Source organism: Salvia hispanica, chromosome 1 (genome assembly GCF_029641045.1).
Source record: "Salvia hispanica isolate PSC_SH4W2 chromosome 1, Shi_PSC_v1, whole genome shotgun sequence".
Classification (NCBI taxonomy): domain Eukaryota; kingdom Viridiplantae; phylum Streptophyta; class Magnoliopsida; order Lamiales; family Lamiaceae; genus Salvia; species Salvia hispanica.
Genome location: NC_142692.1, coordinates 11,868,471 through 11,882,919, shown reverse-complemented (window position 1 = coordinate 11,882,919; position 14,449 = coordinate 11,868,471). Strand labels below are relative to the sequence as shown.

At 31.6% G+C, this 14,449-nt stretch overlaps 2 protein-coding genes across 2 annotated transcripts; both read left to right on the top strand.

Annotated features, from left to right (window-relative positions):
- Window positions 1-5,116: 5,116 nt before the first annotated feature.
- LOC125185587 (DUF21 domain-containing protein At2g14520-like) lies at window positions 5,117-9,154 on the top strand. Its single transcript, XM_048082148.2, has 11 exons — window positions 5,117-5,434; window positions 5,950-6,026; window positions 6,114-6,197; window positions 6,855-6,968; window positions 7,047-7,133; window positions 7,328-7,467; window positions 7,550-7,637; window positions 8,132-8,205; window positions 8,430-8,557; window positions 8,644-8,903; window positions 8,972-9,154. Exons 1-11 carry the CDS (start codon window positions 5,257-5,259, stop codon window positions 9,014-9,016), a joined length of 1,275 nt encoding a protein of 424 aa, XP_047938105.1. The 5' UTR covers window positions 5,117-5,256; the 3' UTR covers window positions 9,017-9,154.
- A 4,386-nt stretch (window positions 9,155-13,540) lies between these two features.
- On the top strand, window positions 13,541-14,123 carry LOC125185588 (histone H3.2). The gene has a single exon (XM_048082149.2). The coding sequence runs from the start codon at window positions 13,597-13,599 to the stop codon at window positions 14,005-14,007; it is 411 nt and encodes a 136-aa protein (XP_047938106.1). The 5' UTR covers window positions 13,541-13,596; the 3' UTR covers window positions 14,008-14,123.
- The last annotated feature ends 326 nt before the right edge of the window (window positions 14,124-14,449 follow it).

Genomic DNA, 14,449 nt, shown 5'->3' with positions numbered 1-14,449 from the left:
CTTTTTAAAACAATATTGTAAGAAGTATTTTTTGTAAGGCATGTCATGAAACATGTTTGGACTTTGGAATGTGGTATACGTTCAAGTAACAATTGTATTAATGGAAATTATTATCGTCTCTTTTAATTTACATAATTTATTATGTGTGTTCTTGTGAGTAATTATTTCAGGGAACAATATTATTAGAAGCCTGTTTGCAGGCACACGCATAACCAGCAGCTGCATTTTGCTTAGGGTTTTTAGCCTATAAATATATCCATTATTTAATTATTGCTATTATAGTTTTGATGTGATTCTTTAATAATTATCTCTAAATGGTTACTTTATCACACATGATTCACCAGCATAGCCAATCGTATACTTCATTTTACTTAATTTGTTATTTTCCTCCATTCTTTTTCTTACTCTCATTTACTCGTAAATATCGATTCACTAAATCACCGAATAATTAATGTAATATTCTCAAACAAAATCCACTGGGAATGTGTATAATACACTTACACAGTTCACAGTTGTAATGTGGCATCAATTATTCGTTGTATAGTTTACGTGACCCACTTTAGAAATACCAATCTCATGATTCTCAACACATCACAGTCATATTTACATTCCATTGTTATCATGGTGTTCTAGCTAGTTGTGGACTTGTGGGATATTTCTTACCATCAAATAGTACATTTTACCCAATTAACAATATTCCACAAATATATAGAACTAAATTTTACGTAGGTCAACATAAAATATGTTTATGTTTCTGGCCAATTAGGAGCATCCACAACAGTGGTCTCTATATAGAGCCGTCCTTTAATTATTCATGGATCTCAAACCACTTTTAACCATTTCTTATTTATCTTTTAACTAAAAGATAGCACCTACTACAACAACCCATCTCATTCATTATTATCCATAGATCACACTATTCTATTCTTCAATTTAAAAATAATAAATAAAACATTTCACTAATAGTAATTTCCTCAATTTAAAAATATAATTAATAAAACATTTCATTAATAGTAATAAAACTTCATTAAAAAATCCAAAAATGACATCACAAATATCTAAAAATTTAAAGTTACATAATTCAAATCCTAAAAATTTAAAATTGTATAATTTAAATCCTAAAAATTGAAAATTACTGCGGCAGCAGGGCCAGTATACCCAATTCACGTTGGTGGGCTTCAGTCATCTAGCCATGCACAATTTGTTGTTGCGGATTCAACCCTAACTCTAAAGGTTTGAATTTCGGGCTAGCCTAACGGAAAAATCGCTACCAATAAAATTAACATGGTAGTGAATTTGAATTTTCTAATTGGATTTATCTATTAGGAGTACTATTATATTATTAAAAATATAATATAGTTGTATATTAAATATAAAATTAAAGGTTGCTTTTATATAGTTATACTCCATATAGTATTATATACTACTAGAACTCATTAATGAATTCTTGAATTAGATGTTAAACGGAAAGGGACACTAAACAATAATTTTACCTAGGTCCAATCCAGATCAATCCTCGAGTTACGGGTCAGTGCTTTCATAAACTTCTAAATTATTTTAGCTCATCATTCAATACCTTACGTGGTTTGCTCAAAATAAATAAATAAGTAAATGAGACACGTAGCGAGCAGCCATGCACTATAAAAACAATTAATTTTGTTCAATTGTAATGCATACAAGCAATTGTTACATTACATTCGAAAAGCGTGGCATTTGCTTGATATTTAAAATTATGACTGATTTGTTTGATGAGTAAAATACGATATACTCATACTGTCGTGCATAAAATATAAGTGTAGTCAAAGCCCACAGGTTAATTTATCTTATCCTTAATTTATGGTCAGAACATGTCATTTTTTGTTGGCTTATGGATTGAATAATTATAATTGGCTTTTTAAAGAGTATAGTTGTTTGTAGTAACTTGTAAGTTTAGATGTCGTTACGCCTTGAAATATGTTCCTTTATAATAGAAGCATTTATTTTGAGCATGAAAATTAAAAATAATGTATTAAATGATGGTAAATACAATGTTACTTTTTATCAAAAATAAAAATAACTTATCTTAGAACTTATATAGAAAAACTATTCAGTTAATAAAGAACGGAGAGAGTACCATTTTAAAGTTACGAATTATATTTCAGATTGCTTGCTTTGTTAGCTGATTTGATTTGTTAGATTAGGTCTCCCTTGATTTTTGCTGAGATTTTATGCACATGTGCTGACAATTTTTAATATGATGAAAATCTGATACAAACACTCACGAAGTTAGTTGGATCGGTTTAGATTCGGCTCATCCGTTTAGCAATAAAATTATTATTTTTATAATTTAAAAAATTTATATTTTAATTTTATTATTTAGATTTAATTTGTGATAAACTTTTAATCATATTATAACATCTTTTAATCTTATAATATCAGATTTTATCATGCAATATCAAGTTTTAATAGTAATATATTATTTTAAGGTCGTTATTGTATTATGTCAAGTTAAATTATATCGTAGCGTATTAATGGTGGGGCTATCAATTTTTGACAAGCTATAAAAATCCTATACAAACACGCATGAAATTAATAGGTTGTGATCCAATAAAAATCCTATAATTTCAAGTCGAATTAGGATTTAACCTTATTGAATTGGACTGATATCGGACTAACCTAGTAAGAATACGAAAATTCTACCCAATAAGAATATGAGGAATCTGAAAAGAACACGCACATAGTAATGTTAACTAGAGTGTTATTAGAAGAAAAATAGTACTCCGACATACAAATAATACGAAAATTCTATCCAATAAGAATATGAGGAATCTGAAAATAACACGCACATAGTAATATTAACTGGAGTGTTATTAGAAGAAAAATAGTACCCCGAAATACAAATATTCATTGTTACTACAAATTAAAGATTTCCACATTGTCACACAAACCAATAGATTGATTGCTGCTTAATTTAGTATTCTTACGAGAGGTGACTGATTGGGAATATAGAAAAATACAATAATGAACTCATATGTTCGATTTGTTGATACGTGTTCGATTTGTTGATTATGTGTTCAATTTTTGGATTTCCAGGAGGTGTGCGGAAATGTGTGTGTATTTGTGGCGTTCGGTTGGCGGCAACCGCGAGGTGGTGATGACTGATGAGAGAATGGAGAGGCGTCGGGTGTTTAATTCTTGAATTTGGGCAGACAAAAGGAACCGCAATTAACTAAAATTTCATTCACAATTTATTAATTAAACCAACAAATTAACATTGAAAGTTTTTAGTTATATTCAATTAATTTAATAAAAATGATAGTAAAAATAAAATCACTCCCAGTTCACTATATTTTGCGATTGACACAGATTTTGAAAATGTAAATAAATATTATTAAAAAAACTAGTGAAATATGGATCTTATGTAAGTATTAATTAAAATAAAATAAAAATGAAATGATAGACGGCTTATAATGATAAAATGAATAAATAAAATGAATTATAATAATCGTGAAATACATTTTTTATAGTTTAATCTATAAAATAACAAACATTTTAATATGAATTAGTAAAAATAAAATGAATTATAATAATAAACAACTCATAATGATAAAATGAGACACTAAATGATAGACCAAATATCACTATTAGAAATAAAAATACATTTTTTATAGTTTAATCTATAAAATAACAAACATTTTAATATGTAAGTCTTGGTTTTAATATTGTTGAATATTACCTCCCAATCAACAATATGAAAAATCAATACCAACTTTATTTATTTATATACTATTAGAGCGGTCGCTGCCATAGCAGGCGGCAGACGTATTCAAATCCCATGATTTTAGCTTCAATTATTTGAATCATCAATCGTGTCTTCTAGTCGATCTTTTATAATTGTCATTCTTATTGATTTAATGTATACCGATGGAGGTATGTTGATATTTCTTGTGTTTAGAAATGAATCACTTTTCGTAAATATATACGCATCAGTTATTATGAGTACTATTTTCTTATCTTCATGAGTTTGTGAGTCTACTCATGGAGTGTTTATTTATCATAAGCCTTCTGCGATTATATGGAATTCACGATTAATTTACTATAAATGAATTAAACATTTGCCGCATCAAGAATTTGAATTTAAATAAATGTCGTATGTACTAATGTACATATTGGGGGTGTTCAGTTTGCAAGATTGTATCCGGAATTAAATTTGTAATGTGCTTGGTTCATGAGATTCAACCTCATAACTCAATCCTAGATGCATAATCTTGAAATAATTAGTTATAGCTAACCCCTATGACTAAAATAATCTCACAACTCAATCATAGATTATATCTTGGTATTATTTTTTATCTTAGAAACCGAATACTACCATTGGATACTAAAGAGGACGGGATTCAACATACTCCCTACTATATATAGGACATATCAAAATGACTTAATTAACGTGAAATGAAAGAGAGTAGATTCGTGAATTTATACACACACCAATCAAATACATAGATAATTGTATTTATGTGGACCTGAGTGTATATAGGATTGATAATCAATTAATCATTATATTTTAGTTATTTGTAAAGGCTATTAGTAAATCATTTATGACAATGCTAATAATCTACTCCCTTTCTCACTTATTAATTGGCACAAATATCCTCTTTTGTCTAAGTACTCTTATAATCTTAATTTTTATTACTTTTGCTACACATTCTTAAACTCATAACACTCGCATTTTATTATAAAAAATTTAATATAAGATATTGTTTGATTGATATGATTCCTTACCATATGATTATCATATGAGATCATTTTAATTAAAAGCAAATCGAACCTCTTCTAAAAATATATTCTACTAACTTTTTTTACTACCTTCCACCATATTTTTTAAAATTCGAGAATGGTACTACTAATGAGGTTAGAAGAAGTAATTAAATAAGAACCCCTCCAATTAACATAATCGTAATATTTTTATAGTGCACAAAATGAAGTTAATATTTTCACCAATCCACAGCACCGAAGAAGAAAAAAAAAGTAGGCAGAGTAGAATTAAGTAAATCTTTGAGGATAATAATGTTTGACAGGAGTAAAAAGATAGACGGCACATCGGCAGCAGAATAAACATACGTATTAATACCATAACTCTCCCGCATAATCTTGCACTTGTTCATAATTTATTCTCTAATAGCTTCTATAAGAATTCACAAACAGGAGGCGTAAATTCGGCTGATAAAGTTCGCCGGTGGCGGCGAAGCGGCTGTGTGAATTAGGAGTTGTGGTTGTATGGCGGTGGAGTACCGATGTTGCGAGGCGGGCTTCTTCATTCGCATTGCGGTTGTGGCTTTTCTGGTGCTCTTTGCAGGCCTCATGTCCGGCCTCACTTTGGGCCTCATGTCTCTCAGCTTAGTCGACCTTGAAGTTCTCGCCAAGTCCGGCACTCCCAAGGATCGATACCATGCTGGTTTGCCTTTTTTTCTTCCTTATTTATTTGTATAAAATTGTTTTTGGTTGATCCAAGCGCGGCTGCTTAGTTTGATGTTGTTTATTTAATTATAAGTTGGAGTTTATGATCAATTTCGTCTTTGGGGATTGATGATTGAGTTCTGCCATAAATTTAGGTATCCACCGTTTAACCTATTTCCGATGAAGGAAAAATTAGTCTGATTAGGCTGTTGTGTGGAGATTAATTGCGTTTCTTCGTTATTGGCAAAATTAGTCTGATTAGGCTGTTCTGATCTGCTTATGCATACTAGTCCTAGATACACTATTTGCATGATGGATGAATGCTCCTCCCTTCTGTAGTTTTAAATATCAATATTTGGATGTGACCAGATTTTAACTGCTGATATTATTAGTAAATATTTGGCGAGCTTGAAATGTTTGGTGTTTCTCGTATTCATACCTGCTCCGACGGTTGCTTTGCTTTTGTTGGTCTGGATTCGTAATTCTGTTTAAAATATGTAACTCACTTTGTAGAAAAGATATTGCCCGTTGTTAAGAATCAGCATTTGTTGCTTTGCACACTGCTTATCTGCAATGCTGCTGCTATGGAGGTAATGATAAGTTCAGGTGTTACACTTTCAAAAGCTAGTTAGTTATTGCAAAGTTTATTTTAAAGTGCTGGATACTTTACCTTGCAGGCTCTTCCTATTTTCCTTGACAGTCTCATCTCAGCTTGGGGGGCAATCCTGATATCCGTGACATTGATACTTCTGTTTGGTGAGGTAAAGAATTCCTTGACAACTCCTTATTATACAACTTTGCTTTCCTTACAATTTATGTTGCCCACTCTGTCCACTCACGGAGACAGATGAAGAATGACATCAAATCTTAGTGAATAGCTTCTATATAGTATTTCCTCTCCAGTTCCTCAAAAATTGTATCCCCTTGCACGTGATTTCATCTTACTACTTTTGAGTGTTGCAAAGTGTATGAAATCACAGAATATACAAACTTGAAGTTGGATTGTCATTCATATTATATGAACCATAACAAAAGGCTGAATGTAAAGCATTTTATAGATTTCTGTACATGTGATAAAACATAGTATATCTAATTATAGTTTGTGTGGTGATATAATTGTTCATTACCCCAAGGAATTGAAAGCTTGCAACTATCATTACATAGCTCAAATGTCGACATGGAATATAAGGCTGGTGCTTGCAACTCCCATAATCATTTGATGGTCAAGCTCAGTCGTGATAGAAACACATCTCTAGCCTTTTGTCTTTGCACCATTTTTAGCATGTTGACAAACAAAACTCACTTGAAGGAGCATTTGAATATAAATCTAAGTAGCTACATGTCATGTGGAAATTGGAAGTAAGGACCAAATGATTATCTGCTAGATCGATATGAAATAAGATATGTTGTATTTTCAGATCATCCCACAGTCCATTTGTTCCAGACATGGGCTAGCTATTGGTGCGACTGTGGCCCCAGTGGTTCGTGTCCTTGTCTGGATCTGTTTTCCAGTTGCATATCCCATTAGCAAGGTACAGTTATGTATATTGCTCATTCAAATTTGGCTGGTGTCATTAACACTTTTCATGCATTATCTGTCTAACTTCCAGTTGTTGGATTCACTACTTGGCCATGGACATAGAGCTCTATTTCGACGTGCTGAGTTGAAAACCCTTGTTAATTTACATGGAAATGAGGTACAGGAAAAAAAAAATGGTTGGTTTCCATATGATTATCTTGGTCTTTTGTTTTCTTGTCTTTTTCTGCAGATGCTCTGTTTATACAATTTTAGTAAATTTATTTTGCTGTTTTTCGGTATTGCTGTTTAATTCTATGATATCTTGGAAAAGCTCTGATGTACACCGTGACTCCACTAGCTGCTTATATGCAGGCTGGAAAAGGTGGAGAGCTCACACATGATGAAACGACCATCATTGCAGGGGCATTGGAACTCGGCGACAAAACAGCAAGTGACGCAATGACGCCAATATCTGAAATTTTTGCTATTGATATTAATGCTAAGCTCGACAGGTTCTTTCAGCAGCTTTAGTAGTCTTTTGCCCTTATATAAATTGTAAGATGCTGAAATAGTTGTGTGTGTGTTATGGTGAAGGGATTTAATGAATGAAATTTTGGAGAAAGGACACAGCAGAGTCCCTGTCTACTACGAGCAACCTACAAATATCATTGGGCTTATTCTGGTACTTGTTTCATCTTCTGTTCAGTTCCATTAATAAACTAGTAGTTATTTATTTTTATAATCTGTGAGTTGGATACATTCTCTGTAAGGTTTATCTCAGATGGTTAATAGATCTCCAAGTTCTCTTTGAACTATCCAATTCATTGTGTTATTAATCAAGACTGTTTTCCCTTATATTTAGGTGTTAGTACTTATTATAAGCAGTTTTGCACTTTACAATCCTCAACTGCTGCAAAAGGCATTGGTGGGCTTTATATGCCTTGTCTCTGCCTAATAAGGTGTCCAGATATGATCTTACATCAGGACAACTGTATTGCGTGGAACATAATGCTAGACTATCCTAATATAATCTAATTTACTAAATTTTTTAAAGAAGCACAGGTTCCTTCCTTCAAGGTGCTATGAATTCAATTTTCCCCCTGTGGTCATATTTGCTACAAGAATTCCTGTTGGAATGAATTATCTGAATCATCTGTTTTTTTCCTAACATTGTAGGCGAAAAACTTGTTGGCAATTCATCCTGAGGATGAAGTCCCAGTGAAAAGTGTCACTATTCGCAGAATTCCAAGGTATCTTGATGCTTCAGAACATAAATGTATGTTACTGGAACTGGATATAATAGCATTAAGTAATGACACTCATTGCTATTGCTTCACCATGGTGTATTATATGCTGGCAACGGAGAAGTTGAATTCCTATTCTCTACCTGCAAACATGGAGTATTATGCATCATAATTTTCGGTGATTGGCACCTCGTGATGATACTTGTTCTTCTATTTGTTTTCCTTGTTAGGGTTCCTGAAACTATGCCATTATATGACATCTTGAATGAATTCCAGAAGGGGCATAGTCACATGGCTGTTGTTGTTGGGCAGAGTAACAAAGTTGTGGACAAGCCTCCTAGCACGGATGCTGCAGGGGGTAATTTTCTTTTGGTTTTCTGATGAAATTTCGATGTCAATAGTACATTATAATTCAACAACAGTGTTCCATGTCTGTGGATGTAGACGCAGTCAAAGATGTGAGAGTCGACATTGGTGGTTCATCGAAAAAAAATGTTAAGTCGAAGATACCTCTGCAGAAATGGAAGAGTTTACCAAACACAGGAAGCATTTCCTTCAAGGGTACACCAAGGAGCAAGAAGTGGGCAAAAAACATGTACTCTGATATCCTGCAGATAGATGAAAATCCACTCCCAATGCACCCCGGAGAGGAAGAGGCCGTCGGGATAATAACCATGGAAGATGTCATTGAAGAGCTCTTACAGGTAAGTTCAAGTATGTTGGAACTACAGATTTGTATTCACTAATTGATTGATTGGTCCCTCGGTTTCAGGAAGAGATATTCGATGAAACAGATCACCATCTCGAAGATTCGTGACATATCATATGTAAATGTTCAATGTAAAGTGTGTTGTGTATGATAATAGGTAGTGGAACAAGTTTTGGTTCCATGATTACAGAGTACATACAATTGTTGAAGAGGAAAGTCACAGTTTCTTAGTGAGCTGTTCACATATGACTTGATAATGTGCGTGTGTTGAAAATTCATTTCATTTCTAAGTGCGTGCACATGTCTCCAAAGTTGAACGTAAAAATAAAGTTGAACGTAAAAATAAGAGTAGTGCTAAATGGCCACATTATGGCCAGCCACACAAGGTTATATTAGTAAATTGTAGTATTAATGATATATTAAAATATAAATTGTAGTCAGTGGTTAACTTAAAATGACTCATTAACCCTCCACAATACTTTGGGTCAATATATTAGAATCCCCTCTTTTAAGTTTTGAAAATTTAAATTAAAGTTATGCATTAATTACACATTTTAGAGTTTCAAAGTTAGAAATCAATACAAAATCTTTTACATTGAAGACGATAATATTTATTAACATTAGGCATTAATTAGCTATTAGAGTAATTCGTTTCCTAAATATAATCATCATTTAATACAAGAGGTGGCGTATAGTTCTTTTTCATAGGCATATTTCATTTTATTACTACAATTATGTATATTCATGGAGATTTACTCATATAAAAACAATCAACTTAATCAAATATTAATGATATTAGAATTTCTTTTAATAATTCATTAACTGTTCTATTTATCTTGTGATATTATATCTTAATCACATAAAATAATTATTTAATCAAATACTAATGTCGATAAAAAAAATTACCAATCAAATAATTGAATGAAAATAATTCATTACTTTATATATCTATGTTTTGATAGTATTAAATTTGACCACAATAAAAAATTATTTAATCAAACACTAATTGATCTTCCTATTTTGTGAAATTACATGTTAAGAGCATATAAAATTATGTAGTAAAACACTTATTTCATTAGATTTTTTTTTGCAAATCAAATAGTTGGATAAAAATAATTATTTGATCTATCTATTTTTATGATATTAGATCTTAAACACTCTAAAAGATTTGTTTAATCATACACTAATGTCATTATAATTTATTATACAAATCAAATAGTTGGATGCGAACAATTAACTCATTGTAATTAAGATTTTTCATTCTTAATAATATATTGTTTACTATGCTACAAAATTAAATCATTACCTTTTATATAATATGTTTAGATGTAATTGAGCAATAAATGGGAGTCTTAGATTCAAGTGGACCTAAGTGCAATTGAATTGTTCAATGGATTCTAAGTTCAATTGAATTATTTAGTTACATCGTATAATCGAGTGAATCTAAACAGTAGAATTGTTCGATTTGGTCTACGATTCAATTGAATTGAGTAGTATTAGTATATCAATTAAAATGATTACATTTTATATACTATGTTTAGATGCAATTGGGCAATAACTATTAATTATAGATTTAAATGAACAATTCAAGTGAATATAAACACCATGGATTGTTCAATTGATTCAAAGTTCAGTTGAATTATTTGGTTTAGATCTTATAATCAATTGAATCTAAACAGTAGAATTGTATTTTTGATCGAAGATTCAATTGAGTAGTATATATGAAAAAATCTCAAGTGTATTATTTTAATCGATTACCTGTTATATATGGAGTACTATGTTTAGATGCAATTGGCCAAAGGCGATTTCAAATTCAAATGAAGAATTCAAGTGAATATAAGCACTACTGAATTATTCAATTGATTATAAGTTCAATTGAATTATCTAGTTACATCTTAATATCTTATAATCGAGTGAATCTAAACAATAGAATGGTTCAATTTGATCTAAAATTCAATTGAATTGAGTAGCATTAATAAAACTGTTTATCAATTTAATCTACTACCTTTTTATATACTACTACCATGTTTAGATGTAATTAGATAATAAATGTGATTTTCAAATTCAAATGAACAATTCAGGTGAATATAAGCACTGTTAAATTATTCAATTGATTATAAGTTCAATAGAATTATTCAGGTGAATATAACTTCAATCAAATATTTTAATTGAATAACTCAATCGAATCTAACACTAAATTAATATAATAATATTAAATTAAGTAATCAGATGCCATACTTTTTAAAATTTAACTAGATTATCAGATTGAACTTAATTTATTCAAGGATTATTTGTTACTTATTTTTATTTCTATTTTTAATTAATACTGTGTTGTATTCCACATTTTTCTTAATCAGTTGATCATTTTAAATCAATAAAATTAGATATAAAATCCAAATAAAATTAAATATAAATAAATAAAATTGAAATATTTTGATATTTTCTAAACCCGAAAGTAAAGTTGTTAGAAATTATATTTTCGGATTCATTTTCTTAGGAGTAATTTTTTATGGCAACTTTACTTTTAGTCAAACAAACAAGTGTATCAAATTATCAATTTAATCTGTTACATTTTGCATTCATTTTTAGATTAATTAGGCAATTAAGGTGAATTTAAATTCAATTAACAAATAAACTGAGAATCAGATTTTAATGTTAAAATTTGCGATGGAGTTACTGATTTTATTTACTTAAAATTGTGGATTATAGATGATAGCATGCTTCTTTAATTACAAGATTTCAATTAATTGTCTACATTTTATTGGTCCATTTATCAATACATGTATGCTGCTTCCATTAGTTGTACATTTAAATTCCTGCTCCTTTTTCGTTCGTTTATTTGTCCATTCAATTGGAAATATCTCTTGCATTCTAACCTTTAATTGCATAATTGGTCTTGCACTCCAATCGTCCCTTATACTATTAGTCGTTCATGGGAGAAGGGATGACCCTGATGGAACACTTTGGAGATCAACAAAGGGCAGTAGCAATAAAGAGCAACAAATAATAAACTCATTCTGACATTTTATCAAACATATGTTGTGCTCATGTCAATATAAATCTATTCTACTTTATCTTACAATAAATCTAACCAAAAACAGTAACAAAAATTTACAGAAAATCGAAAATACCTTCGTAGAAAACATTTAAGAAATCCATCCATATTTCACAGAAAACCAAAAATATCAACACTGGAGTCTTTCCTATCGCCCTGCATCGATTGTGAATTTCAGTCAAAACATCATCAAAATTATGTACTCTTTCTCGACAACTTATCCATCGATTCAAATTTGTCTAAAAAAATGTAATTTGGGGTTTTCTGCTACTAAACCTATTCAAATTTTGTCCAAAAAATGTAAATGTGTGACTTAGAATTACTGCACATTTCGTTTTTCAATCTCAGTCTAGCCAATTTTGCAAATTGGAGACTTTTTTTGCATATTTTTGAGGAGATGGGTGAGGGTTCCAGATATGGGAGAGGGAGGGAATGTGTTCCAGATATTTTTAGTCACAGAGTCTTGCTGCTGCATCAATTTTTTTTTTCATATTTTTGTGGAGTTGAGAGAGAAAGGCTCCAGATTTGGGAGAGAAAAGAATGCCTAACATGATAGAAGAGAGAAAGTGCCGACGCAAACATTGCAGCAAACATGGCTCCAAAATATGGGAGAGAGAGAGAAACTAATATTGGCGGGATATGAAACGAAGAAGAGCAAGGAGCGGTAATTTCACCTCCAAATCTGTAAAGGATATAAAAGTAAAATCAATTCCTAACTAAACCGGATATTTTAAGTAAATCGGTTTTTTTGCTATAAAACCAGTTTATGGCTGGCCATAACGTGGCCACATAGCATTTCCCTAAAAATAAACTTTACCAAATTACCAATGGATGCTCACGCATTTCTAAGGATATCCTTTCCAAGTGCGACATAGACATGAGAATCACATGATACAAGTGGCTGATCCAAAACTTAAAAATCACCCACGGTGAAATTGTTACTAGCACTTAAAATTTATTACTCCGTCGGTCCTAGGAGAATAAAAGATGACATACTTTTCTTTTAATTTATCTCAATCAAGATATTCTATTACCTAAAATAAAAATATATTTATTTATACTTTATTTGTTTCTCTCACTTTATTATTCTCTTCACTTAACGCATAAAATAAAATTGTACATAAAATTCCGCCGCCGAAGGAAGGGGTCATTATTAAAATGTCCCCTATGTCTTATTAAAATGAATTTGTTTTTTTATCACACGAGTAATACATTTTTTTAAAAAGAAATTACGTCATCTTTATTTTTCTTCATATTTGAAAAAAAAATAAATAAAAAATAAGAAAAAGAAGTAAAACGGATTATTGTTTTGATGTATAAAATGAGATAGTAAAGAAAAAAGAAAATCGTTCCTACGACACGTCATAAATCCGAACCTTCTTTATCTCCAGCCACCGATTCCACATTTAATCCAACGAACCTCTATAGTCTAGACTGCCACGTCAAGGATCCGCGTACACACATAATTAAACTCCAGCCGTCCATGGAAAGATACAGATATCAACGGTCAAGATCACAACCCCATCCCGCCATAGCAATGAAGACACCGGGAATAAATAACGCTTTGCCCTCACTTCAAATTGCAATCCCCATTTCATTTTTCCTTGCAAATCGCAAACAGCAAACCCTAGTAATGGCTCGCACAAAGCAGACCGCCCGCAAATCTACTGGTGGAAAGGCGCCGCGTAAGCAGCTGGCGACCAAAGCCGCTAGGAAATCCGCTCCGGCCACCGGCGGAGTGAAGAAGCCCCACCGCTTCCGCCCTGGCACCGTCGCTCTGCGTGAGATTCGCAAGTATCAGAAATCTACGGAGCTCTTGATCCGCAAACTTCCGTTCCAGAGACTTGTTCGCGAGATAGCGCAGGATTTCAAAACGGATCTGAGGTTCCAGAGCTCTGCCGTTGCGGCGCTTCAGGAAGCAGCCGAGGCGTACCTCGTCGGGTTGTTTGAGGATACAAATCTCTGCGCCATCCATGCGAAGAGAGTGACTATTATGCCCAAGGATATCCAGCTGGCCAGGAGAATTAGGGGTGAGAGAGCGTAGTTCTGAGTTTGACGTTAGGCTGGGAAATAGGTGGTTGCTAGTCTTTGAGGATTATTCGATTCCATCTGTACTGGAATTCTTTGTTTAATGAAAATCAACGAATGATTTTTGCTTCATTTGATTTTGTTTATGTTTTGCAATTGGCTTTTGAGTTTGATCATTTCTTTGCCCTTGGATTTACATAAACGGTGAAGCTCTAATTTGTATATTATCCTGTAAAATATTGATGCAATTTATTTTCTGGAAGAATAATGGCAAATACAAAGTGAACAATTATGTGCTTATCAAGAGTAGTTTATAGATATAATTAAAGAGAATTAGGTACTAATAGTAGAGTACTTTCTTGGTCTTATATTGACTACCTTAATTTTACTTTTGGATATCTCATTCAAAATGTCATTTTTATAGAAATGAAAATACTAGTAGTATTTATTTTATTTTA

Coding starts and splice junctions, on each gene's coding strand:
- LOC125185587 (XM_048082148.2), top strand. CDS start 5,257: ATGGCGGTGGAGTACCGATGTTGCGAGGCGGGCTTCTTCATTCGCATT. Junction 5,435..5,949: donor CAAGGATCGATACCATGCTG/GTTTGCCTTTTT, acceptor CTCACTTTGTAG/AAAAGATATTGCCCGTTGTT. Junction 6,198..6,854: donor TGATACTTCTGTTTGGTGAG/GTAAAGAATTCC, acceptor TTGTATTTTCAG/ATCATCCCACAGTCCATTTG.
- LOC125185588 (XM_048082149.2), top strand. CDS start 13,597: ATGGCTCGCACAAAGCAGACCGCCCGCAAATCTACTGGTGGAAAGGCG.